This window comes from Gambusia affinis, linkage group LG07 (assembly GCF_019740435.1).
Source record: "Gambusia affinis linkage group LG07, SWU_Gaff_1.0, whole genome shotgun sequence".
NCBI lineage: Eukaryota > Metazoa > Chordata > Actinopteri > Cyprinodontiformes > Poeciliidae > Gambusia > Gambusia affinis.
The window spans coordinates 14,202,196-14,228,237 of NC_057874.1; the positions used below are offsets into that span (position 1 = coordinate 14,202,196).

The 26,042-nt window shown below is 41.4% G+C and overlaps 1 protein-coding gene across 5 annotated transcripts in view; it reads right to left on the reverse strand.

The window, feature by feature from the left end:
* srgap2 (SLIT-ROBO Rho GTPase activating protein 2) overlaps positions 1–26,042 on the reverse strand; it is a 62,756-nt gene that overhangs the window by 22,083 nt on the left and 14,631 nt on the right. For 4 of the 5 annotated variants that reach the window (XM_044121354.1, XM_044121353.1, XM_044121351.1 and 1 more), the window contains exon 2: positions 7,671–7,863. In XM_044121354.1, the coding sequence (XP_043977289.1) occupies positions 7,671–7,750 (80 nt within the window). In that variant the 5' untranslated portion in view covers positions 7,751–7,863. Of the gene's footprint in view, positions 1–7,670; positions 7,864–9,406; positions 9,561–26,042 lie in introns of those variants that run through there. The other variant, XM_044121352.1, reaches the window with a different exon arrangement.

Consider the following 26,042-nt stretch of genomic DNA (forward strand, 5'->3'; position numbering starts at 1 on the left):
GGAAACAGAACCAAAATCCCAGACAGATCAGAGCAAAAGCTAGCAATCGTTTCTTTTTTGAACTCACACACACGCACACACACACACACACGCCCACACACACACACACCCCCACAGAGAGACTGAAAGCCAGTCCAAACACAGGCCTCTGCCGAGGCGAAAAAGCCATCAGGAAGACGTAACACTCCCTGCAAAAAGCACAGCTGCCGTTTCTAAGAAATCCGAGTGGGAGGAAAAAGAAAGAAAAACTCACAGTTATTTTATTAAACGTATAATAGCTCAATACTGCTGCACTGACATTGTTTCAAGAGGCCATGGTGCCATTAGAGTAATGCTACGGTAGTAGGTAATCGCTTGCTTATGCAACAATGCAACTGCTTTCACACAGCCTGTTCTAGTGTGTGTGTGCGAATGTGTGAGTACAGTACGAGTAATGGGTGATCCATGGATGATCTAGTGGGTAAAATGGATTATGAGTGAGTGTAAGTGGATGAAAGACAGCCTTTGTGTCGTTAAGAGCAGCTTTAGCTGGATAGAGAGAGCAAGAGCTGCAAGGCATTTACATCACACACACTAACACACACACGGGGGAGGGGGGGGGGGGGGGGGTTCAGAAAAAGTAGAGCTGAGACCGTAGCATACGCAATGTCAAACAGACAGAGAGGGTCTTTGATTGAAGGGTATTGAGTTGGGGGTTTTGTCTGTGAGGAGGTGTGTCCGGGGGGACGGGACGGTACATGGTGTCACAGGTCAAATGGCTGTGATTATAACAACCGTGGCATGACAAAGGGAGAAAAAAAAAAAATCCCCCACTGAAAACCAAAGAGCGCTGAAAGCCTCCATGTGTCATAAAGTCATGTGTGTTCACTTCCTTCAACGGGGCAGCTTTCCGTCTGGTCTCTACCGGTTGCACAACATAAAGACGAGAGAGCGCAGTTCCTCTGTTGTTTCAAGAAGCTGGTGGCACGACATTCTTATCTCACCAGTGATCACCGCATATATATATATATATATATATATATATATATATATATATATATATATATATATATATATATATATATATATATGTATATATGTATATATAAATATATATATATATATATATATATATATATTTATATATATATGTATATATATGTATAAATGTATATATACATATATATATATATATATATATATATATATGTATATATATATGTATGTATATATATAAGATAAAAGAATTTTCTGAAATTAGAATTGAGAGAATGTCAAGTCTTTCAATAACAGCCTACTCTAAAGTTTAATTTTAGAACATTTCACTCAACAAGAAAAAATAATATTGTGATGTCACATTTATCTCTTGGAAATATAAATATAAAAACACTTAATAAAATACACAGTGTCAACAGGGCAACAACTATTAATAATTCCTCTGTTAGTCTGTATATATACGTATACATTCTGTATATAGAGCAAGGTGTTATGATTATTAACAACCACTGATAACCTGCCGGTTGTAAACATTTCTGTTAAATAAATAAAAGTCTTCATTTTACACAAGCATACAGCAAACCAAAAGTACACATGGGATTTAGGGACCATAAATAGCTAAAATCTGTAAATTCTTGCTACCCCTTCTAAAAACATTCAGAGCTGCCTGTTTTAATTGTTGAAATATCAAATATGCTTTAATATGCACAGTGGAAACCGGCATTAGTACAGAACATCAACTGTTTTCCTTTCTCTGCTATTGTGGGTACAGCTAATCAATGCAAAGGAAAATGAATGGAGCTCCTGGACTGGCATGCCAATGTGTTTCAGCTTCCCAAAATGCTTTTTTTTTTAAATAGTCATGTATTCAAAAGAATTTGCTGTTATGTTCCATAGAAAAATCCACAAATAGGTGAATCCACACATGCTGAGGCGGGGATCCACATCACATCTTGTCAAAACTCCAAGCTGTGGCATATGTATCGGCTTATTTTCATCACTTATTGCATGAACTGAGAAACAGTTCATGAGCTTCAAGTTGCTCGCTTGCAATCTAAGTCAGATCTGAAGTCTTTAAAGAGCAGATCTATAATAAGTCTCCCATCTTTAGAGCACAAGTTCGAGTCAGCTCACTAGATCTCTACAAGACATGCAAAATGTCCAAATCAAGTGCCCAGTCCTTTACTTTAACTGAAGCTCACCTTTCAGTAATCCATGCTTTCTTAAAACCTTGAATGAAGCTACCTATTTTCACAGGACTTATTTAATAGGTATGAGTGACCAAACGCAGATTAATGAGAGCTTCGTTATTGTCTGTGCAAGGTCCTTTGTTGAATCATGTTAAGTGACTGCCTTGTTATAGCTATACATATGTGGTCAGACCAAAAGAAGCATAGCAGATGCAAAACAAAATATTTAGGCCACTTTTGGTCACACAGCAATGACAACAGTTCTTCTAAATCTATGTAAGTATTAGTTACATAGACAATTGATACTGACCTAATATTTTGCCTAAGGGAGGGGGGGGGGGGGTTATAGTGGAACTGCTCAGAAAACATCTCTCTGAACCAATCAGGGTACTCACGCACACACACCATACGGTTTAACCATATAACTCTGCAGCCACTGCTGTGCAGTCTGCCAAATAGCACACATACCAGGGATCTCCATGGGATCAGCATACTTACAACTCTCACACCCCACACTGTTAGGAGCACTATTGACGCCTGGCCTGTTGAGAGTGTATGAGCCACAGGCAACTCTCTCACACACAGACACACACACACACACACACGCTCTCCTTGATTCAAACAGCCAGATACACACGCACACCCGCACAACCCGGAAAATAGCTGAAATTCCATCATGGCGCTCTGACAGAGCAGCAGCAGATGCAAGAAGAGTGTTAAATACACAGATGTTGGAGGTAGAGAGAAGCTAAATAAATACAAGAATAAATACTGACCACTTTGTAATTAGTGGCTTCATATATTCTCCTTAAAGACATCTAGATGGACCACAGCATGTGAACAAACAGAGGGGCTGTATTTATTCTGCTCCACTGTCCTTCTCTTTTCCACTGTTCCTTTCCCCTCCCCAAAATGCAACACATACTCTTCAATTGCCTGTATATTGATCTGAGCTGGAGGGTGTGTGCAAGGCAGGGGGGGTGGATGTCCTCAAAGTAGGAATTGGGTTTCGTTTAGAGAACCTATTGATCCCTTTTAGTCTGCGCCTGTGAATGAACGTGAACGTGGGGTTTGCCCCCAGCAGAGAAAAATGTGTTTCTGGCATAGTGTGACGGTTAAGAAACAAACTGAGCGACAGTGGAGGATAGAAAAAAAAAAAAGAGGAAGGTGATAGGGAAGAAAAACAGGAAACGAGGCAACAGAAAAGGGACAAATGATCCGGCCTTTCTCAAAAGATTTGAAGTCACTTTGGAATATCCAGTTGATCAGAAACTCCAGCAAAAGTTTTCTGTTTCTTAATAAGTCCTTTAAAATCTCCAAAGTGAATAAAAACAAAATGCACACTGAATCACACTGAAATGATTCACATCAAACACATTCTAGTAATCAATGTCACATGCCCACCCAGGTCTGATTTCTGCCTTAGTCATAGAATCGACGTCCCCAAATTATGACAATAAGAAGCAGGTGCAACAGCCTTTCACATAATATCAGTTTTAAACAGGTCATAAAGCCATTTCTAAGCTTTGGGACTCCAGCAGACCACAGTGAAAGCCATAATCTTCAAATGAAGAACACATGCAACAGTGGTAAACCTTCCCAAGAGTGGCTTGGCTTTCAAATTACTCAAAAACGCAATAATGGCTCGTCCAGGAAGTGTCACAACACAACTCAGAACAACATGTAAAACTTCAGACACTATTCTCCTCAATTTAGGTTAGTGTTCATGACTCCACAAAAAGTGAGGGGCTGGGCCAACATTAAAATCTTTCCTCAACAAGAACACCATAAAGCCATTTCTCACTTCCTATAAAACACACACACACACCCACACACACATTTTTATGATCCACAAGACATTTTGGTAAGTATTCTGTGGACGGGCCAGTCAAAAATGGAACCTTTTCTGCGTCTTGTTTTCTGAGGTGTATAACTAGAACAGCTTTTTCCGACGGTCATACATGGTGGTGGAATGATGATCCAGAACTGTTCTGCTGTCAGTCAGTACTTGGGTGTCTTCTTATAATTGATGGAGCCACAAATTTTGCTCTCTACCAGAAAATGCTGAAGAGTAACCAGCCGTTAGTTTGTGATCTTTAGCACACCACACTTGGGTCATGCAGCAAGGTGCCGATACAAAAATACCAACAAGTCAACTGAAAGTTTTAAAGGGGTGTAGTCAAAGTCTGGACTTAAATTTGATTAAGATGCTGTGGCAAAACCTTTAACACGCTGCTTGTAAATGGCTGAACTGAAACATTTCTGGAAAGAAGAGAAGGCCAAAATTCCCTTATAACAATGCAAAAACACACAAGATGGCAGCCATCTTCTGTGTGGCACAATGGTGGTGCAACTACTTACTAGGGCTTATGGGTCAATTGCTCTTTCAAATAGAGCCAGTCTGGTTTTACAACTTTAGCCTTTGAAAAATTTTATCTTATTTGATGATCTGAAACATTTAAGTGTAGCAAAAACATGAATAAAACAGAATAAATGAAAAAGGGGCAAATACTATTTCACTGCCACCAAAAAGTTTGCATCACTCTCACTGAAATCTATGAATTCTTTTAGCTGTTACATTTACAAACAAGCATCAAAGCAAACTTTAACTATGTTGCATGAATTGCAGAGATGTTGCAGCAACCAACAAGCAAGTTGGTTTCAATAGAACAACGCTAATCTGTCTCCAAGTTACTCACTCACTTCTCTTATTTAGGTGTCCACTGATTCCATGTAAGACTAAATAAAGAATGAGGAACAGGTTTCTAAATTTTAATTTTGAAAGAGTAAGCATTTACTGATGACTTACAGCCGTTCATGCCTCCATGGAATGATTATTGGCAGATTTATAAAACTGCGGTGATGATTAGGGAGAATTTAGGCTCCTTCAAATCTGCACCCGTGATTAATCAACAACTACACATTTCCATCCAAAAGGTCTCTCTATTTAATTAAACAAATGAAGTCTCTATAAAAAAAATTTAGTTCGCTCCTTTTGCCTGAAACTTTTATCCCCTAACATTTCAATGAGAATTACTGCAGTTCAAAGAGTTCGTGTTTAAGATTGAAGTGTAGCGAGAGAAATTTTTAATGCAAAACACATCTTTATTCCTCATGAATTATAACATGAAACTTAATATGAATTTGTTTTTGTATTTCACTATGTTTGTATATAGTTCCAAATTTTAAATGACCCAATAAGCATTATTCCATTCAGATCTCACACGAGTTCATTACAAAACAAGCTAGCATTTTTTTACTCCCGAAAGTCAGACTACAACAAAACAAAGCAACTGAAAACACACATGAAGACTTATATATCATACTGTGAAGAGCATTCAAACTTTGTCTGCCTACAGTGAATATATTAACAAGTTGCTGCTTTATTTGATCACTGCTTTTTTATGGCAGCTAGCTTGTTCCAGGCATTGAAAGTTAAAACTTGCTAGCATTAGCCTTCCAGGTTTTGTTACCAACATGAGTCAGTTTAATGTAGTGCCAATGCTGTTCGGCAAATTTAGAAAGCATAAGAGCCGTGGTTTTCAAAACTTTTCAAAAGCAACATAATGTGTCAAAAATATAAAAACATACAAACACTTGTATAGTACACATTTATTAAATGTGTACAAGCTTCAACTACTTTCTGGCTGAGGTACAATTTTGTCCAGTTTCAGCGTTCTCTTGAATTCATACCTCTCTAATCAGCTAATGAATCTGGTTAAACAGAGTTAAAGTTCAGCTGTCTAAGTAGTAATTCCTTGACATTTGCTAATATGCACCCTTTAGCCCAGGAGCTACTATGCTCACACTGTAAAAAGGTATCAGTCAGAGAAAAGGTGAAAACAAACTCCAGCTACATGTACACTCCAAAGAAGAGTGAAGGTGGTAACTGATAACTGGAGAAAATACAAAAAAAGGGGGAACATGAGAGAACTTGCACATTTCTCCAAAATTGATTAAAAGTTTAGACTGACATCAGTGAGAGAGGATGTCAAGAGGCCAACAGGAAGGCTGAAGAAACTGGTGACAGCCCTAGAATCACAAACGTTGCTCTTAAGGTACAACTTACCAATTATCAAAGAGGTTGCTTCCAGAAACCAGCTTTACTAGGTGGTGCAGTTTTATTACTAAACCACACACTAAATTAATTTAATCATACTTTAAAAGATACTGATAATTTTTTTTCCTGCTTTCACTGAGCAAAAAGAGGGAAAGATATTCAAAGGAACAACCCCAACAGTTGCTAATCGCTTCGGGACAGGTCACCAGTCCATCACAGGGCAACACGATCATGAACACTCACTCCCAAGGGTAATTTTAAAAACCCAATAAACCTGAGAGTCGTGTTTTTGGACTATGGGAGGAAACAAGAGTACCCAGAGAGATCCTATGCTTCCATGAGAAGAATATGCAAACTCCTTGCCTAAAGGCCACAATCTGGGATTCAAACCCAGAACCTTCCTGCTAAGCTGCAATATCGGTCCTAGCAGTAACAACTGTGCCACAGAGGAGCCCTACAGGTACTATGAATATGTTTATAGCAGTTGATCTTTTTTGGCATGAGCTCCTGTGCTCCTCTGGGCCTTGATCTTTCTGGTTTCGCATAAAGCAAAATGTGTCTTGACATCCAAAAAAACATAATAAATGTCGTGGTCGTAAAGATGACAGAAACAACTCCTAGCTGTGTGGAGCAGGCCCACTAACACGCTGGCTAGAAAGGACATTTTAATCCCTGTCACTGGTTAAAAGTCAGAGAAGACAGATGCAAATGTATACAGTTATGTCAGTAAAAAGTCACCCCTGGCTTCCTTAATTTGCAGCAGCCCTGCCAAGTTTGTGTGTGTGTGTGCATGAGGTTTATGATTAGCTAGCACTTCCCCACAGGGAAACAGCCCGCTCTCTCCTATTAAAAGCTGCCAGATAAACCGAGCTGCCTAAACCGGGGAATTTCAGAGTGCATCTTTTATATCGTCTACCGCTGACGGAAGGAGGGAAAAAATGGAAATACAAATCACTGACAGAGAAAAACCATCTACGGAGAAAAAGACTGGCCTATTTAGCAAAGGTTCGCTTCATGGCAAGACGCTACAAAACAGCACAGAAACACCACCTGGACATTTTTGGCAGCAGATTCTGCCTTTGTCATATGCAATGCAACCTTTCTCACGAGACGTAATATGTTCAAATAGAAATCAACGTGAATCGTGCACTGCTTCAGTAAATCTATGTAGGAGGCAATGAGTGATTTGGGTAAAAATTCGGCAGTACAATTAGGACATCCGTCATCTCTCTTTGTGCAATTTTTTTCTTTCATTTCCTTGCCTGCTGCCTCTACTTCTCTATTCTTTCAGGAAGGAAGCCAGCAGTCTGTGAAAAACTATGTTGCTCAAAAAGGCTAAATAAGGAGACTGGCTATTTTTGGCCCCACAAACCTACATGTGCAAAGTACCGACCTGCAGCTCTGCTTAACTTTGTGCTTAACCCATGGACTCTTGAAATACGTACTTGAGTAGATGGTCCTTGGTGCTGCGCGTCTTTGTGAGGAACCTCTCAGCCAGCTTCTCCAGGTTTCGGCTATAGTCCATCTCAATCTCTGCCTTCTTCCTGAAGAAGTCCTGCAGGTCCTGAAGCAGCTGAACCCTCAGCTCACACTGCTGGTCCAAACACTTGAGCTGCTCCACCAACTGGGCTCGGACCTCTGCAAAGACACAAAGAAGAGGGGTGTGAAGTTAGCTTTGTTGTGGTAGCTATAATGCAGGTGTTATTTCACACACACAAAGTACTTTAAGATTTATTTTGCTTTTCTTTTGTTACAGTTGAACAATGTTACAAAATGTTCACATTATGCACATATAACCCGAGTTACATTTGCATGGTTTTGGAGCATGGACAACCTGTTCATGGTTCATCTTAATCAGACTGAAGTCTGGAATTTGACTACATCAAGTTGTCCAGCAGAACAGCAGCACCACACTACCACCGTCGTGTTTTAAATTCAATACTATATTCTCTTATGAAAATGCTGTGTTAGTTTTATGCTGCGTAACGGGATGCTCCCGGTAAGGTTCATCACTGACCATGTTCACTGCTTGCATGGAAAATGCCTCTCAACATGGCTCTCGAGTCCTAAAGCTTTAGAAACGGCTTTGTAACCGTTTCTACATGAGTAGAGTTCAGTGACTTTGTTTTTCATCAGTTCTCACATTAATTTTACACAACAGGGAGTATTGTCATTTGAGCTTATTTAGTTTACTGTCCAGACTAGTTGTATACTAGTAATTTCTTGAGTCAACTTTGCATTTGTGGCTAATGGCTCTGAAGAAAAAACTTGACTTATCACAGTTAACTAACGGATTTCATCAGGCCAAGTTGGTTTGGATATTTTAAATCCCTTAATAAACAAAATAATCAGCGGAAAACTGTGTTTTATATTTACTCTGGCTATCAGACTCTGAGAGTGTTTGACGATCTGACACATTTAAGTGAACAGGAAGAGTCACATGATCTACAGAACTGCATATAACATTTGCTTCCTGATAGTCTAAGATAAATGTTTATTTACTCATCAGTGGAATGTTGTTACCTATACAACAAGGGAATGCACTGATGACAAAGGGTAAAGCTGGGCTTTCATTACAGCGAGCGAGACAGTCAACATCAAAAAACACCTGGAGCTGGAATACTTGGCGGAAGTCTGTCTCTCGCCCACCAGTTTATGAAGCACGAATCTCCCAAGCATGAATATGCACCTTCATGTTTACAGCCAACTCTGCTTGTGTGTGTTTGTGGGTGTGTGTGTGTGTGTGTGTGTGTGTGTGTGTGCGTGTGAAGGGGATCAGATATCCTCTTTCATCTCCAGTGGCAGCCATTTATCCCTGCTTATCACTTTTCATTTTCCTCCTGCCTCCGTCCCTTCTCCCCCGCTCCTGCACTCCTCCTGGCCTCAAATTAATAGAGTGCTCTCAGTGCAGACACACTCAGAAACCACATTCAATCACTGGCAACACAAACATCCCCTGGAGAGTGCTGTCCACTGCAGGGGAGAGAGACCACTGCAAAATGCGTGCGTTTACGTGGATAAAATCAAGGGCACTGGCACCGACACACATGCACTGATTCAATGCAGACAGCTGACAGATTAATGCTATGCTCCCTTCGCAGTCTGCCAACGCTGAGAAGCATGAATCCTCTCTTGAGTTGGAAAACCACACACACACACACACACACACGTCTTCTCCTACCTTTACACCGCTGGCTGTAGAGAAATCGGACAGTTTTGGCCTCCATCCTGGCTGCGCTGCAGTATTCAACTCACACTCAGCCACACAAACAGTCACAGGGACCCGAGGAGCCAGCCGCCCGTCACGCCGCCGGTGATGCAGCTTTTGTGTTTACCAGCTGAGAGTGCAGTTTCTCATTGCCACAAAGAGAAGTGGGATATCTAAATGTGTCTGTGACCACGCCGCTCCTCCCACCTCTGTCTCGCTCTCTCACGCCCCCATAGACATGGACCTTAACGTCCTGCCACTCGCCCCCCAGAGGCTGTTCGGTCATTTATACTGTTTGAAAGGCCACAAAGCCACCGACAACGATGCAGCACAGTAGGAAGAAGCAAAGCTCACAGTAAATGCATGCATGCATACGCACTGCCGGTGTCTGTGCTAATCGTCTGGTGTGAAGATTTGCTTTGACAACATGTGTTATTGTCTCGCAGTCTGTTCATGTACGTGTTTGTGTGTAATTTACTCATTGCGCAGCACTGCCAATGATGGGGGAGTGAGTCAGAGTTCCACCTCTTCAAGCCGTGGCACAAAACCTCGAGATGGTGGCCTTGTAATTAGCCCATTCAAGACAACAACAACACAATGCATGCGCAACGCGTCAGATGGAAACAATCCCTCCAAAAAATAGGGGGAGAAGGAACAGGGGGGCCGAGATCAAGTGGAAGGACTGCTTGAAGAAAATATGGAGGAGGACTCTCAAATTCAATGCATTTGCTTTAAGTCACTCAGCCATATCAGGTTGAAAAATTTTATAATAATAAACAGTAAATGATACACGTTTATTGTTCTTTGTTGAGGTAAAATAATGTAATAGTGCTACTTGCCTTCCCCATCAATCAGCCTTTTGTGTGTGTGTCTTTGTGTCAGAAAGCATTAGTCATCCTGTGATAATAACATTAATATTTGATTAATGATGCTTCCAAGTCCAAAAACTGACAGTATGATTGGAGTTGTTACTTTTACTGAGTTTGAAATTGACTTCTGTACACAAAAAAAGTAGTAGGTTGTCAGTTTTCCACCAAGATATACAACTAAAATCTTGCCTGAACCATAAACTATGCACCGTTTTATTTCCTAAGCTAGATGCACTGTTAATCATAGTTCTTGGAAAGAAAATCTGCCAAAACTGGAAAAAGCGAGACGGACCTTGAAGAAAACTAATAATTTGGTCAGACCAGAAAAAAAGGCCTTATCGTTCCATGTCTTATTGACTTGCAAAGTAAAATGCTGTAACATGTGGAAATAAGAGTGAAATAATATTTTTACACACTTGTGAGAGATTATGAGAAAAAGAAAGAGGGATAACACTCGTTGCGGGGTCTTAACTTCTGTTTTGTTGCTCTGTAATGTCCATCATCCTGGCTGAGACCACAGTGGGGAGGAACCGGAATGTGACGCCTCCACCTCCTCCAGCCAGTCCAGTCACATTTTCCAGGAGCAGGTCTTAATATCGAGCTCTGGGAATCTACTTTACCGATGCTCTCCTCTCCCCTTTCCTCCCTCCTTGCCTTCCAGTGTCTCACCTCCTCTCTCAGCTGAAGATACGGGCTGCCTAGCTCTGTCTGCATGAGAGTTGTGCATACATTACTCACTCCGTTCAGCCAGCAACAACAGACCAATGGGAAAGAGGATTTAGCTTGAACACAGTTATCTCTGCAGGAACTGCATTTAAAGGAGGATAGTGATTTAGCTTTAGAAAACACAGTCATCTTCCTGCTTATATTCACTACAGCCACCTGTTTCTTTCTTCTTCTTCTTTTTTTTTTGACAACCTGTGTAGGTGTAGCGCAAATTCATGTCATTAACCTGGATTTGTTTTCTTACTCCCACCCAGAGCATAAAGATGACAACAAGGAGATAATGGAAGGAGACAGCAAACCACAACAGAGTGACATTACCACCATGGGTGATGATGACTGCAGTTAATTTTGGAGGCAGGGCTGAGGCTCTGAGGATGCCTTGAAGCGAACCAGACCCTCGCATGTGGTTGTGTTCAACTATGTGGATGCAAGACCAGGGAATAACAAAAATAAACCAGAAAAGGAAGCAAAAAAAAAAAAATGCTGCAACACAGTCAGTCATGTGACATCCATCCCTCTTTGGCAAGCACAACACCGAGGCTAAAAATAATTTTCCTGCAACATTACGTCTTTTGGCTGGGTTCAGTTTTGCAGCAAAATTACGCCCGGAGCTTCAGGCTGCTTTGGCTGGCGCTGACAGGTGAGACGGTCGCCCTGGATTCTGCTCTGGTTCTGGCCTACATACCGGAGACAAAACACGCTGCTCAGGGGTCTCATCACACTTAAAAATCATCATAGAGGCAGCACAAGCTCCCTTCTGCGCAATTCACACACGCAAACCGCGTTTGACAGCACCCATCCAGAAAACTTCTGGAAGCTCAAGCTGACTTCTTTATAACCACATCATAACACAGCAGACACACACACACACACACATACACAGATGTGGCAACTGTTTGCATCTACATGTGAAGACTGTTTGAGGCATGGCTTGAACTGGCTGCAGAGGAAATGTGACAGAGCAAAAACAACAGAGGAGCAATATCCCAATGGTTCAGACAAGTTGGCTGATTTAAAAGGCAGCTGGAGCGAACCGCAAATTTGATGTCGCTCCAGTGACATGTCTCCGTTTTTGTCATTTCGGTAAGGGAGCAACGCATTTCTGAGGCACATTTATGTATTTTCCAGACACATAGTTTCATTTCAGAGCAAAATCAAGGTACTTTGTTACCATCAGTTGAAAAATAATATACACATCAATGAGAAATTTTGACATCACATCGTGACACTTTTAACTTAGCCTCTTCCTCTGTAAGAAGCTCCTGCTCTGACACCCCACCTTTGTGTCAGGAGGGTTGGGCTGAGAAGGAGTTTGCATGACGGGCTCAGCAAATTCGCAGCTCCACCGGGTGTTTGCCAATTCTTGCTGCCGCTAGTCCGGTGGAGCGAATCACGGGGACGGGGTGCTCGGCTGGAAGACTGCAGCTCCCATGAGGAGCTCTGTGGAAATAGGTGCCGCTGTGTACAACCAAGTGCTACATCCCTTCTGAATGGCTAGAATCGGTTCATTTTTAGCATATTTGTGACATAATTTAATCTGTCGTTGCTAGGTTCCACGACAACTCAGTAGTGGGCTGAGGAGATAATGAACAGTTTGGAATCAGAATGAATACAGTGAGGGCATTTGCTTTCAAGCTGATGCTATGTTGAGTAGAGATTGTTCATTTATAGCACAAGCATTAGATGTAAACACATAGTATTTAGAATGCAAAATTAGTCATAATTGGTAACAACTCTAGCCACTAGATGGTAGAAAAACACTCCCAGTACAGACCTTAGTATGGGTGGAATCTGCGTCAATAGACATCAGAGGAAATGTTTGCCACCTTGGCAGCATTAAGACTGGAACAGTTTCAAAGTACCAGGAAAGCATTTTTCTGGCTTCTTTCATTCTTTTCCTTCATGAAAATGTCCCCATCAGTGCTTTAGCAAGACTATTTTTTACACGAGGAAACAGCGAGGTGATTTCCAGAGTATAAGCTAAGATGAAGCAATCATTGTCAAGTTGCCTTTTTATGCTGGCCCTGAGACTTACAGCAGGGAATGCAGTTTGAATCTTGGACAGTGTTAGAATGGCCAAATCCAGCGAACAGTTTTCACCTTTTCGAGCCAACACTGAGTACAGAGTAGAAGTATTTCAAGCACTCCTTTATTTAACAGCACTTTATTTATTTAAAGCGCTGTTGTGATTTTTGGCTCCCGCAGGTCACTGTAACACCATTTTACTGCCCAACTCTTCCTGCAGGTACCGAGCTCTCAGCATAATCTAGGGAAGCCAAGGTCTAATCCACGGAGATTATGCTATAAAAGTATCGGCCAACTCTGAGTGCAAGTGAGCAAAAACCTTGACAGATAATAACTAATGACAGCCGTAGCATAATGCCACACACATAAGAAATCAGAGACACCCGACCAGGTGATGTAGCTACAAGCACGGTGGAACATTAGCCATTCTTCTTGCTTTCTTTTGTGGTTTAGCGAGTGCGAGCTCGCATACCCGACGTGTTTATGCAGCAAGGCCTGGTCTTTGTTGCTCCGGGGGCTGATACTGCAGCACAGACTACAGAGCTGTGGAAAAGAGAAGGGGGGGAGTGGGAATGGTTTTCAGTTGTACCACTGTGAGCTCATGCTATTGTCCCCAAAAGAATGAAAAAAAAAAGCAGAGAGAAAAGAAGAAAGAAACACAAAGTAGTGTAAAGGGTGAGTAAGAGGGCGGGCCCTGCATCAGCGTGAATAATATGGCCATTCATCCCTGTACACGCAGGAAGAGAGGACAGAGAGACAGGAAGTCAGCCGGACCGGTTTAGTGCCAGCAGGGAGCACACGGTAGAGTGAAAAGGGGGGGGGGGGTTACACTAAAACAACTGCAGGAAGCGTGTGTGTGTGTGTGTGTGTGTGTGTGTGCGTATGACTGGGTGAAGAGGGTGAGGGGGATCGACTGAGGTGAGCGGCTATAAATGAAATGTCCTAACAAAATAACAGGCTGCAAAAGAGGTCACCAGTATAATCTGAAACCAGACTGAAGGGGGAAACTGGGCCAGGAGTCTGCATGTTGAACGGGGATAAATGAGTGAGCGCCTCTGTCTGCAGGTTGTGTTTTCCTCAGATAATTTAAACGGGCAGGTTCTGGAGCCTCAGGTTGCAAGTAGTGATTCCTAATACGACTCTTCATCAGGGTGAAATCTATTGGTTCCAGACATCTCTGCTTGAGTGCACAAAAACAGACACACACACACACGTCCACGCACGCCTACACACACACACACACACACCAAGTAAGGACGGAGAAGAGGAAAAGATAGAGTTACAGTACAGTAAGTGTTGGAGGGAAAACTATTGCAGGAATGGAAAGATTCCAACCAAAGTCTTTTCCTTGAGCCGGGATGTTTCCTCTAAAAACAAACACGTACACTTTAAGCTTATGCTGGCATTTCCTTTCTCACACATGGGGCGCAAAAGGAAAAGTAGTGTCGTCTCATGGATGCAAATTAACAAGCTTAGAACCTGGAGGACATGGAAAAGCCAGTCGAAGCCAAACCACTGCACAAAACGTGCAGTGCAGCGGAGGAGAGCGAGAGGGGCAGGGAAGAAAAAAAAAACTTTGAGTGGTGCCATCAATAAGTAAAGAACACACAGTTATAAAATGGGAAAAGTTACAGACCTCTCTCTGTTACTTTAGGACTTTTGACCAAAGTTCCTTCCTAATGGAGAACAGGCAGCTGAAGAATGCGCTTCGGGTGGCGTGGAAGCACCAAGTCAAGCAAACATGATGCAATGAAACAGTGTACCAACTGGAAAAAATGGATTATGAAATATATGATGCAATAAGATTTTTTTTTTTTTTTTTTTAGACCTTCCACCAGGAAGGCATTAGCATCTTTGAGAATCTGAAACTCTCTACAGCATCCATTCAGCCTGTTTTTTTCATCTGGTGTGACCCCTTGCTTCTCCTTCTGCTTTTTATAAGACTTTAACATTGACCCTTTGTCAGTTTTCAGCTCCATGAGGGGTCCACAAAGCAGTCGTATACGTCTGAGGAGTAATACAGTGGAAAATAGGCAAATAATAGTTTCTGGAAATATTTCTGTCATTTTCAACTTTGATTTGACAATATGTAGGCTGATTTCAAGAAGAGTAGGAGTTCTTCAAAGGTATAGCAAGAGATTTTAGAAGAATAATACCACTAATATACATACTAATATACTAATATTAGTACACTTTCTTTTTATTTCAAACAGCTGTAAGAGGAGTTTCAGTATTCTTGATGTAATGTTAATGTATGTTAGACTATATAGATGAACATAAGTAATAATCCATCAAAAATCTGTCAGAAAGATGAGATTTTATCTGAAGTGTGAAAATATTTGGCCAGGAGAGGTGGAGGGGAATTGCAGATTATAGATTACAGCTAATTTAGGCAATGCAAGAGGGAAAAATATCACAATCATTTAATACGAAACTAATTAAATTCCCGTCACCCTAGATTATTTCCAGCTTGGTTTTGACCAGTAGATCTGCCATTTGAGAGGAGGAGGGGAGTTACTGTGCAGGCTGGTCCTCAGCAGGGATAAATTCCTCCACACAACTTCACACCCTGTTCAGTCCAGGAATTCATTAACCCTTTACTGGACTGCAACATGTTTTAAGAGAAAAAAGGCTAACAGGTTAAATTTGATAGTCATTGCTATTCATGGTACATGATGCAGGATTTTCACAACGTGTCACTTCTAGTAACTATCTGAAGGAAGACAAAGTGCTATAAAAATCCATAACAAAAACATTAGCCTATCTTGCTATAATCTTTTTTTATTTTCGCTCTATTACTTTTGAATCTGACACTTTCACATTCACATCATTCACTTTGCAATCCTTTCTGTGGAGCATTACTTCAAGGAAGAAGCACTACTTCTGCCTCGATTCTTCTCTGAAGGAAGAAGAATCAGGTTTACTTTGCACATTTGCATAGACCGCCAAAGGGTGTAAACAAGAACGTTTCTCATCTGGTACTCAGTAGAACGAGATGAACAAGAGAAAGACAGACATATCATGAAGGACATATTTACTGTACACCTGAGCTGGCTAGTGATCTCAGGGTTGGTGTTTGATTTGCACCAACACCAAAAAAAACAACAATAAAAATCTGTATCTCATTCATTTTTTCATTAAGGGTCTCTGTCTCTGCCTGGTTTCTTCTGCTACATGATCTGACATTTGCACTTTACTGTAGAAAACCACCTGCAACAATACACTATCTGACTGAGCACTGAAAGATGAACAGCTAATTACTCCACGGACACAACATTACCACTCAAAGCCTGTCTAGAAGCCCCCTCCCTGTCTGTCTGTCTGAAAAACCCTTTACCCCCGCCGACACCAGCAGCTCTAATCGGCCCGTGCGTGCGCTGACTCCATCTCGGATGGTTGCAGACGGGTTGCAGGGTGTGGGACTTGATGTGGGGGTGGGCTGGGAGTTTCATGCATAATGAACTACAGCTTATCAAAAGTTAACAACCTCTTTTCCTTTTCATCTTACAACCACTTGCAACCGCCTGCTCTACTAACCCAGTCTTGAAAAGGACACTGGGGGACGGGGCTTGTGTGGATGCTGCAGGATCTAGAAACAAACGGTTTCCAACAAGCCAATATTAAATTAGAGGGAGTTTGTTTGCAAGTAAGAGTGTCTAATTTGTTTACAGTAAAATCTTGGTCTGTGTTCATAGGTTACACAAAAGGTCACGCAGTTTTTATTTGATTTCCTGCACCGTTTTAGGTCTGGATGATTATGGAAAAATAGAGATTTGTATGGGAACATATCAAAGATTTTAAAACGTTTTCTTCCTGTCTTTACTTTTCAAAAGGATCAAAAAGTAATAATCCTTAATATTTACAGAAATTTTTACATTGATGTATATTAGATCTGTAATTTGGTTCAACGCTCCTTTAATTTAACATTTATCCATCAGTATTTCGTTTTTTTGACTTGAGAAGAACTATTCCGATTTCAGACAACTTCAAATTCAGATTACACTGGACCTGTGATCTTTAAATGGGGTCTGGTTAAAATGCTAAACAACAAACTGTTGTGTTCGGAAGCTTTATGTTTTTCTTTTACAAAGCAGAGGTACCAAGTTCACGACATTAAATTATCCAGGATGTTCCAGTCAGCACAAATTTAGAAAGAGAACTGACGTTACTCCAGATGCCAAAACAACAAGAAAAGAAAAAGCAAAATAATGACATTTGGATTCCAAAAATGGAGGCTATTTCTATTGAATTGTTTCCGGATGTGGAATCTACGCATGAAGCTACTACTCAAAGAACTCAAGGTCTGTCGCTTGTGCTCAAAATCTACAGAATTATTCTTCTTATTATTTTTATTTGAGTATGGAAAAAAATTGAAACTTCTGAAATGAAACAAATGCGCAGAATCTCCGTGTAAAGCTTATCACCTCCAAAGATTTGTCACCAGCTATTTTGATTAAGATGGATTAGCAGCCTCTGAGCTGACTTGTGAGCGCTCGTGCATGCGTTTCATCCTCGAGGATGCCGTCCACCTGGTGTCACCTCGATTTCCTGTCTCTGCTGGACGTAGCCATCTGTGCCTCCGTCTGCTCCAACAGGCTTTATCTCTGTCTCTCGCTCCTTCAACTCATTTGCTCTCTTGCTCGGTCACACACACACATGGACACACAAAAATGCACATCGGGTTTGCTGCAGGGCTGCAAACCATGACCGCTCGTGATCTATGCCATCTGTCTGAAGAGTTGCGGACGGCTTTCAGACAAACTCCCTCAGACACACAAAGAGAATACAGCAACCTGGGCCGACATGAGAGGAAATATTAACCCGAGGTGTCCCACTCCATAAGTGTATGTCTGCTTCCTTACTAGTTTTCCAGAACAGCCAGTGCATAACAACCTCCTTAATCAGCTTAGCAACCAGTCGGGGGATTTGGCTAACCCACAACACAAGCATGTGAAGAAGCCCACTGTATGTGTGGGTGTGTGTATGTGTGTGTTGCCCACAAGAGAGGGCTGTCTGATGGTGTGTGTAGTTAAGTTATTTCAGCCTCCAAAGTCTTAGACTGTGCACGCTCGATCAACCAGGCATCAGAAGAATTATCTAAAACTGCATATAGTGATGGGTAAATGTGGACAGTATGTGGAGACCCATCATTGGCTGGGTCAAAGTTCGATCCCATCTTCATTATGAGGTTTGTACTTGTTATGATTCCAGTGACTGGATGAGGTAAGACTCCCTTTTTCTAAATTAAACAGCTGTGAAAAGTCCATCAGTCTGACTCAGTTTGTCTTCATCTTTTTCTCAAAATCTTTCTGCTCATCACCAATGAGTCACTGTGACCTTGGTGACTGCACAGGGATGAGCTTGTCCACATTTAGGTCCTTTTACAGCGGGAGTCTGCAACTGCAGTCCCTCAGAGCTACGACAAACTTTTAGATACATCCCTGCTTCAAAACAGTTAAATCAAACGACTGGATTTCCTCTTCCGCATGACAACAAGCTTTGCAATGGCCTTGTAACAAGCCATTCATTTAATCCAGGTGTGTTGGAGCAGAGATATGCTGCAGGTCTCAAGGTCTGGACTTGGAGGACATATCAGCAGCGGTGATATTAATATGAACCCTGGCCGAATAGGATGTTAACAGAGGAACCTAACAACTATAATTCATGCCTGGCAGTAAAAATCTATCTTCTGGATCACCACTTAGCAGGCAAATCAGCAGCCAGGTCACAGAGCAGCCAACAGGACATCAACAGGTCTATTGATAATGCAATAAATGATAGCTAAGGGTATATGTATTGAGCTTTCAGGTTCCCTATGCTGGTAATACATGTGGTGAGGCTTGTTGTGTAATGCAGTAGTTTTAGGTGAACATTAACCATGTTGTTGAAATAAAAATGATGACTTTCTTTGTTTTTCCTGCTCTGTCACACACACACACACACGCACACGCCCACACACACACACACACACGCACACACAGTAGAATCTGGATCTTCTACTCACTATTTGGGGTCTATGTTTGCAGGGAACCCCAATCCAAAATATATTAATGGGTTGACATGTATTTATCACAGGTCACACTTTCCAAAACTCACATATGTCACGTTTTTCTGACATTGTGTAGTTCTACTGCAAAACACTTAAGTGTGTAGCTTTGCAGATGAGGCATTAGAAGGAAGGGAGGAATAAATAAGGAGACCTCAGAAAACTTTGCTTCAACATGCAGACACTAAAGCATTGAAGATAAATCCTGCACGTAAACCTTTCAACTGGGAAATTTCTGTCTTTATATTAGTCCAGATATCGATTTAGATTCAAGTAATTGTATGCTGCTTATATTGGTGTATATTTTGACAAAATCAGTCAGGATGGGGTTTTCCTGCAATTTGCGATTTGGGTCAGTGGCCTAAAGATGAGCACAGTGTGTAAAAGGCATCGCCTGACAGCAGTCTAACACAGCCAGAGTCAAACAGTAAACCATAAACAAAACATACGAAAGTCACACAGAAGGACATAAATGATACCAGCTTTGCCTACGTGACTGGTATGTACATCCTTAGACAGCAGATTCTTATCTCGACATTCCACGAGACTCGAGCGGCACGCAGCTAATGACTGCAGGAAAATAGAAAAGATGGGAACAGAGGATAGAGTTGGAAGTGAGGATGGGCAGTCACAGATATCTGCTGATGGCCACTGATACTTATCTGATCGCCAGGGCGAGCACAGAGGCAATGAGAAGAGACCAAAGGGATATGTTACATCAGATGAAGGGTGAGACCACGAACAGAAGATAGCATCAGCAAATCCACCTTGAGGTCACATCATTTCCGTTTAGGAACTGAATGAATCCTTTCCACACATCTTTGGATCGTTACTGTGCAGCTAAAGGTGCGTTAGCCTGAGAGGTACAGCAAGATCACATTCACCTGTCCTCTTTTCTCCTCCATCTGTACTTCCTCGTTCTTACCGACCAACAACACCAAAGATATAGCATTAACCTTACGCAGCTTTTGTATAAGTCTAAATGCTGTTGTCGGATACTTTTACAACGACTGCTGCAGATGCACCAGATGAGCTAAAGGCGGTCCAATGAAATACAGAAGACTTTTCAACGTGGCAGCAGTCTGTCACAAAAACACAGCAAGAGGCATCTTTACAACCCCATGTCAACATTGAAAAACAGTATTGCTGGGCCTTTTATTGTTTTTACATTGAAGGAAAACACTTTGTACCCACAGGGACTCTTATTACGTCTTCATGATTGGAGGAGGTCTCCAAACGATCAGCTTGTGGGACCCAAACTCAGATATACTGAGCAATATTTATGGGTATCCATAACCAAGCTCAAAAATATAATAACATTTTAGGATTTTTGCAAAGGCAGACTATCCATGCAGATACAATAATTCTGCACCTGGAGAATAGTTTAAAAAAAAACAAAACAAAAAAAAAAAAACAGTCTGGGAGTTTGAGTGCTCCAGCCTACGATATCTGCTCACCAGAAAGAGTTATGAATGTGCCTGAGTGAGCGCCGCAGTTCTCTCTTTGCCTTCTTTGTAAAAAAAAAGGCAGACCACTCAGCGTTCCAACCTCCGCGCATATCCACCGAAACATCTGTCTGAGCGCTGCGGGGACAATGGCACAGAACAGAAAGGAGAAACTGGGCCAAGCTCTGAGGAAAGGGAATCAAACCCAGCAGAAAATAGGGGGGGAAAATACTGCAGCACAGTAGCACAAAGATGGTGCGATAGACCTGACCAAGAGCAGGACTCACTTTACAGGTGTTTGTTGTTTTTCTCTCATTTGTTTGCTGTTGCTTTCATTCTGACGAAGTAGCTTTTGCTCTCCTGTGGCTCAAAAAGTAGAGAAACGATCACTATTTTTATGCCTCCTTCCAGATGGTGCATTTTATACTACACTTGAGCTAAGTTTTTGAGTAATTCATTAAAAATGCTTCTATTATGCATAAAAAAACCACAAATGAAGCATATCTCATTTTTTTAGATGACTAGGGATAAAAAGACGAGCTGTGCATCTAGCGGTTTACATTACAAAGTCATCTATAACACCAAAAGAGACAGATGGCGTAATAAATGTGTTCTGGTTGTTTAGTTTGTGCTCTCTATTACTCACTCAATGTGACAAACAGCAAATTGTAACTGAAAGCGGCGATCACATCAATTCACACACAAGGCAACTGTTTAAAGAAGTGAAACAGCTTATAAGTACACATACAGCCACAGATAAACAGGAAATAAACCAAAAGCATGCACAGGGCTTTGTTAGATATTACTTGACCATTAGCTGTCATGGTAAAAAGCTATCATGTGATAACAACAAATGGTCGCAGTGAAAAGGGAAATGAGAAGTTAAATTAACATTAAAACACATTTCAGATGTGGTTTCTGTTCTGAATTAGCAATAAAAAAAACCTGGGCCACCGATGAATATATTACAATTCTGGGTTCAGTAAATAAGATTATAGACAGTTCATCGGTTTTCAACAGGCTTAATATGACAGTGAAACAGATTACACTAATAATTGTCTCCAAGCCTGTAGCTCACACTTCTTATACTTCTGCACTACATGCAGTGATGTGAGAAGAAAGCAATTAGCTACTATTGCTTTTGTGAGCTTTGATAGATGCATTCAAGCTTTAGCGAAAGAAAAGCAACTGTTTAAATGCACTTAGAGGTAGGTAATTGCCCAAATCAGCACCGATTACCGCACAAAACAAAGAACAAAACAAGAACAGGAAGTTGAATTGGCTGGCACATCTGAAACTTTTCACACATCGTTGTACTTTAAAGAAGGACAAATAGATATGGTTTCTACTTTTCAATAACAAAAATCTAAGATATTGTAGCAAATTTACAAAAAAGGCACCAATGGTGATGAATTAGGATAATCAATATTACGTTAAAATTAAGGTCAGAAACAAACACCTGTAGGCATTAGTTGCCACCTCCCAACTAACTAAAATAAAAGAAGTCTAAAGTTCTGAGGGCCAGTGAAGGGGTCACCTAGTCTCCCTGTTCTCAGTAACAAGCTCAGGATGCCAACTGCACTGCACATGGAAAAAAGTAATGGAGTACTTTTTCAATAGCACTTTGGGTAACTGCCCACACACACACCATATCAAAATCCACCCTAAAGGCAGGGTGGATTTTGCCTTCAGGGTGCGTTTTGCTTTAGCAAATTTGAAGATTTGCTCACAACTAGATGTTTTAGACCTTTACCCTTATCAAGAAATCAGATTTGGACCATTGAAGTAGAGCAACACCACTCAGAGCAGGACATTAAATGTCTGGGGCCTTCCATAAATCTCTGCCATGTTGGTCATTCCTGGTTGCGAGGTTTGTGAGGCCTTCCAGTTCACCTGGAGGCAGCCTGAGGAAGTTCTAACACAAATTACACACACTGTGACATTCTGCACCTCTTGACAACAGGATCCAACTCTAAAGCTTTGACCTTATGAACCCAACAGACAAATTTACCACCTTGTGGTAAATTTGTCTGTTGGGTTCATACAAATTTGTGGGTGTTGAAAAGACAGAGATGCAAATGCCGTTTTATTACATTCTGTGATTCATCCACTTAGAGTTGACAAATGTTCACCTAAAGTGGTGTAACCTGTCACACTTTTCCTGGCCTCTGATGAACCTTCGAGCTCATTAATGTTTTATTTAACGTGGCAACCGATTGATTTTTTTTCATCTTCTCACCAGAACATGCAACAGCATGTTCAGACCCACGCTCTCTGCTGTCAGGTTGAATACAGGATTGTTGAGTTGGGAAATATCTTCCTAAAATCCGATGGACTTTCTTTGATTATTTTTAATATATTACATATTAGCTAAACCTTTAGAGCTTGAGATGCAGAACCAGTGACACATTTAAAAACTACACGCCTGTCGTCGGTCCTGGAGTTTGGGACCACTGACGCCGATCCTTACCCCCTAAAACCAACTCCAAAAGGCTCCAGACATTTTGCGAACACAGCATGTTCCATGGCAGAGGCTTGAGGTTAAAAGGGAAAAAACTGAGACTTTCTGTCATCTACTGAAGTCCCACTTCCTGTTTTTACACGTCTCCACAGAAAATGCAGCTTTCTTTCTAAAGATTTCTAACACCTGTCGCTCCTCCTCTGACTTTATTTTTCCAAACGCTTCACTGATAGTGAAAATAACTAATTCTGACTCATCTTCAGTCAGTGACAGGCAGCTGAAGCATCCAAGCATGTTGTGGTTAGCATGACCTTTTAGCACTGAGGTATGGCATGGTAAGGCATGTTTACTGACAAGGTAAAATTAGCATTTTTGAGTTTCTGATGGCCTGATCAGTGAAAATTTGTAATCCAGCCAATTTCTCAAAAAATACTTAATTTCCTGCTGAATCCTCTGTCTGTTTTTAAGCCACTTATGCAACCACTCTGTACATTTGTAGATCCATTATCTCAGGCTTCCTGACCTTTGACACATGCCAGCTGGTCAGTGAGCTTTTAACACATGAGCTCACTGACCAGACACTGGAGACAGTATTCTTCTTGTATCAGGGCTGTCCATTCCTGCTTTACACAAAGCTATCTGTGCTCAGGAATGGACAGCCCTGATACCAAGAGAATACGCTCCACATGGAGAATAGTGGGACAAGGCGTCGACGGCTCCACGTGGAGAGCAGCCCTTTAACGTGTGATGGTAAACGTGTGTTTGGTCAGAGTTAAGGACATGACGGAGTCAGAGCAAAACAATGGAGCACAACGGTGTGGGTGGACACACCTTTTCCTTCCACATCCTCCCTGAAGGCTCTTCTTTGGCTCCTCAAGAACAAAGTGGAGTGGAGGAGGGAGAATAAAGCTGGAAATAACAATATGGCCAATCTGAAAACGAAGACAGGAACGCAAGAAAAGATCAAGCTTAGGAGGAGATCTGTCTGAGGAACACTAGCAAGCACAAAAAAATGAGGGCATGCTAATGGATAAAAGGAGAATAAACACTGAGGAATGCAGTGATTTAAAAAAGTAAAAAAGAGAGAGAGAGAATCGTCTGCCCTCGGTGGAGCTCAGACGAATCTGTGACTAAATTATTGATGGCTCCCTTTGAGTTTCAGGTTGGGAAGATGAAACTCCCTCGCACAGCTGAATCTCCTGGTAATTACCACGTTCCCTCTCTCGTCTGCGGAGCAGTCAGGAAAACACACAGTGACCGTCCTGTGTGGTGCCAAGCGTGAGCTGATTCAGGGAGAGTCTGCACTCGGAGAGGTCAAAGGTGAGAGCAGACCGGAGGAGGAGCCATGGGGTTTGCACCTGTTCTGAACTTGGCTCGGTAAACAAACAGATGATTGAATGATCAGCTACAGTAAGGCGGTTGGCGTTGTTGCTCGCTGCCTTGCAGTCATGCTCAGCTTGAAAGGCTGCTGAGAGCCATCTTCCTGCTTTCCTTTATCCCATCCCAACTCGTGTTTTCTCTCCCTTCCTGCCAGGCTATTTTTCTTATCCACAGAGGAAGCCTGTTTGATCTTGCAGAGTCCTGCTGTTTTGACTCTCTGGCTCCCAGACATCAAGCGAACACTCCTCTGTTTCTCCCTCTCTCCTGCTGAACACAGGAGATCTCCTCATACTTCCACAGAAATCCCAGGATCACCTCCCCGAACCCTCCTCTTGTTAGAAATCAGACATTCTGCTGTTTTACCTCCAGAAAACAACAAAATTATTCATTTATTCAAAACGCAGCAGAAGCGGTGCTGAGGACAGCTGTGCTGGCTGCATGCAGAATGCAAGCTATGTCAGCGATGTATTTCATTCAGGACACAGTGGCCATCATTGTCATCCCCAGGAGAGCATGGCACAATGGAGAGGGATACAACCAGGAACCTGACGCACACACTGTAAAGCCTTCCTGGCTGTTTGCCGTAACTAAAGGGGGGGTCAGAAAACAATGGGCAGTAAGTAATAGCATGATGTGTGGAGGTGCAACAGCTGTGTTTCTATCCAAAACCAGCAGAGCCGGTCGAATTTATTTAAACAGTTTCATTAGATAACATCAGGTTACTTCATATTCCTGTTTTGTATCCACACCTTGAGATTTTATCTCAACTTACAGTTAAGCCCACATTTATTCATCTATGTGGTATATTAACATATAAATGATTGTCATTGAATGTGTAAATAACCTTTACTACTGTTCTTCTTTTGCTTTGCTTGCCTTTGCTTGAAATTTATTTGGTTTATGTATAACTTTGCTTATTCTTTTATTACACTACGTTCAATAAAGTCAAACTGCTCAATTTAACCAGTAAGGATTTTTCTGATATTTAACTCTCAAAACATGATAAAGTAAAGAATGTAAGAGGAGCACAACTTTTGAAAGAAGTTATTTATCTGTTTATATTGACATTTGACTAGAAAATGTCATGCCAAAACGTATTTTATACTCTTCTCAGTAATTACTTTAAAAGCCTTCATTGGGATTACCACAATAATAATAAGGTTTGTTGATTATCTCCAAGTCATAGAGGTTGGAATTCCTCTTTGCCATCACCCTAATCTTTAGCTCAGGTCAGAACTCTGACTAGGCCACTTTAAAACTCTAACACTACGTCCAATTCCAAGAAACAAGGGGGTAAAAATAAATTTACCAGAAGTTTGCATATATTTTGGCTAAACTTTAACCGTTCCAGACCAAATGGAGCAATCCTGCCAAATTTGTAGATAGGCACCAACATCCTTCACAACCCAACCAGGGACAACTCTGTTAGTTAAAGGATGGATGGATACTGCCACGATGATGTGTAAAGTAGATGTGTTTGATCCACTAACCTGAAATAAACTATGATTTTCTTAAAACCTACCACGTCATATAGCTCCTGTTCAGTTTCTTAACAAGATAATCCCATAAATTCAGCAAGCAAACGGGGCCACAATGATTCCCAACGCTTTACGTTCATGCTATGGAATCCAGCATTCCAGAATGGATTCCTGATAGG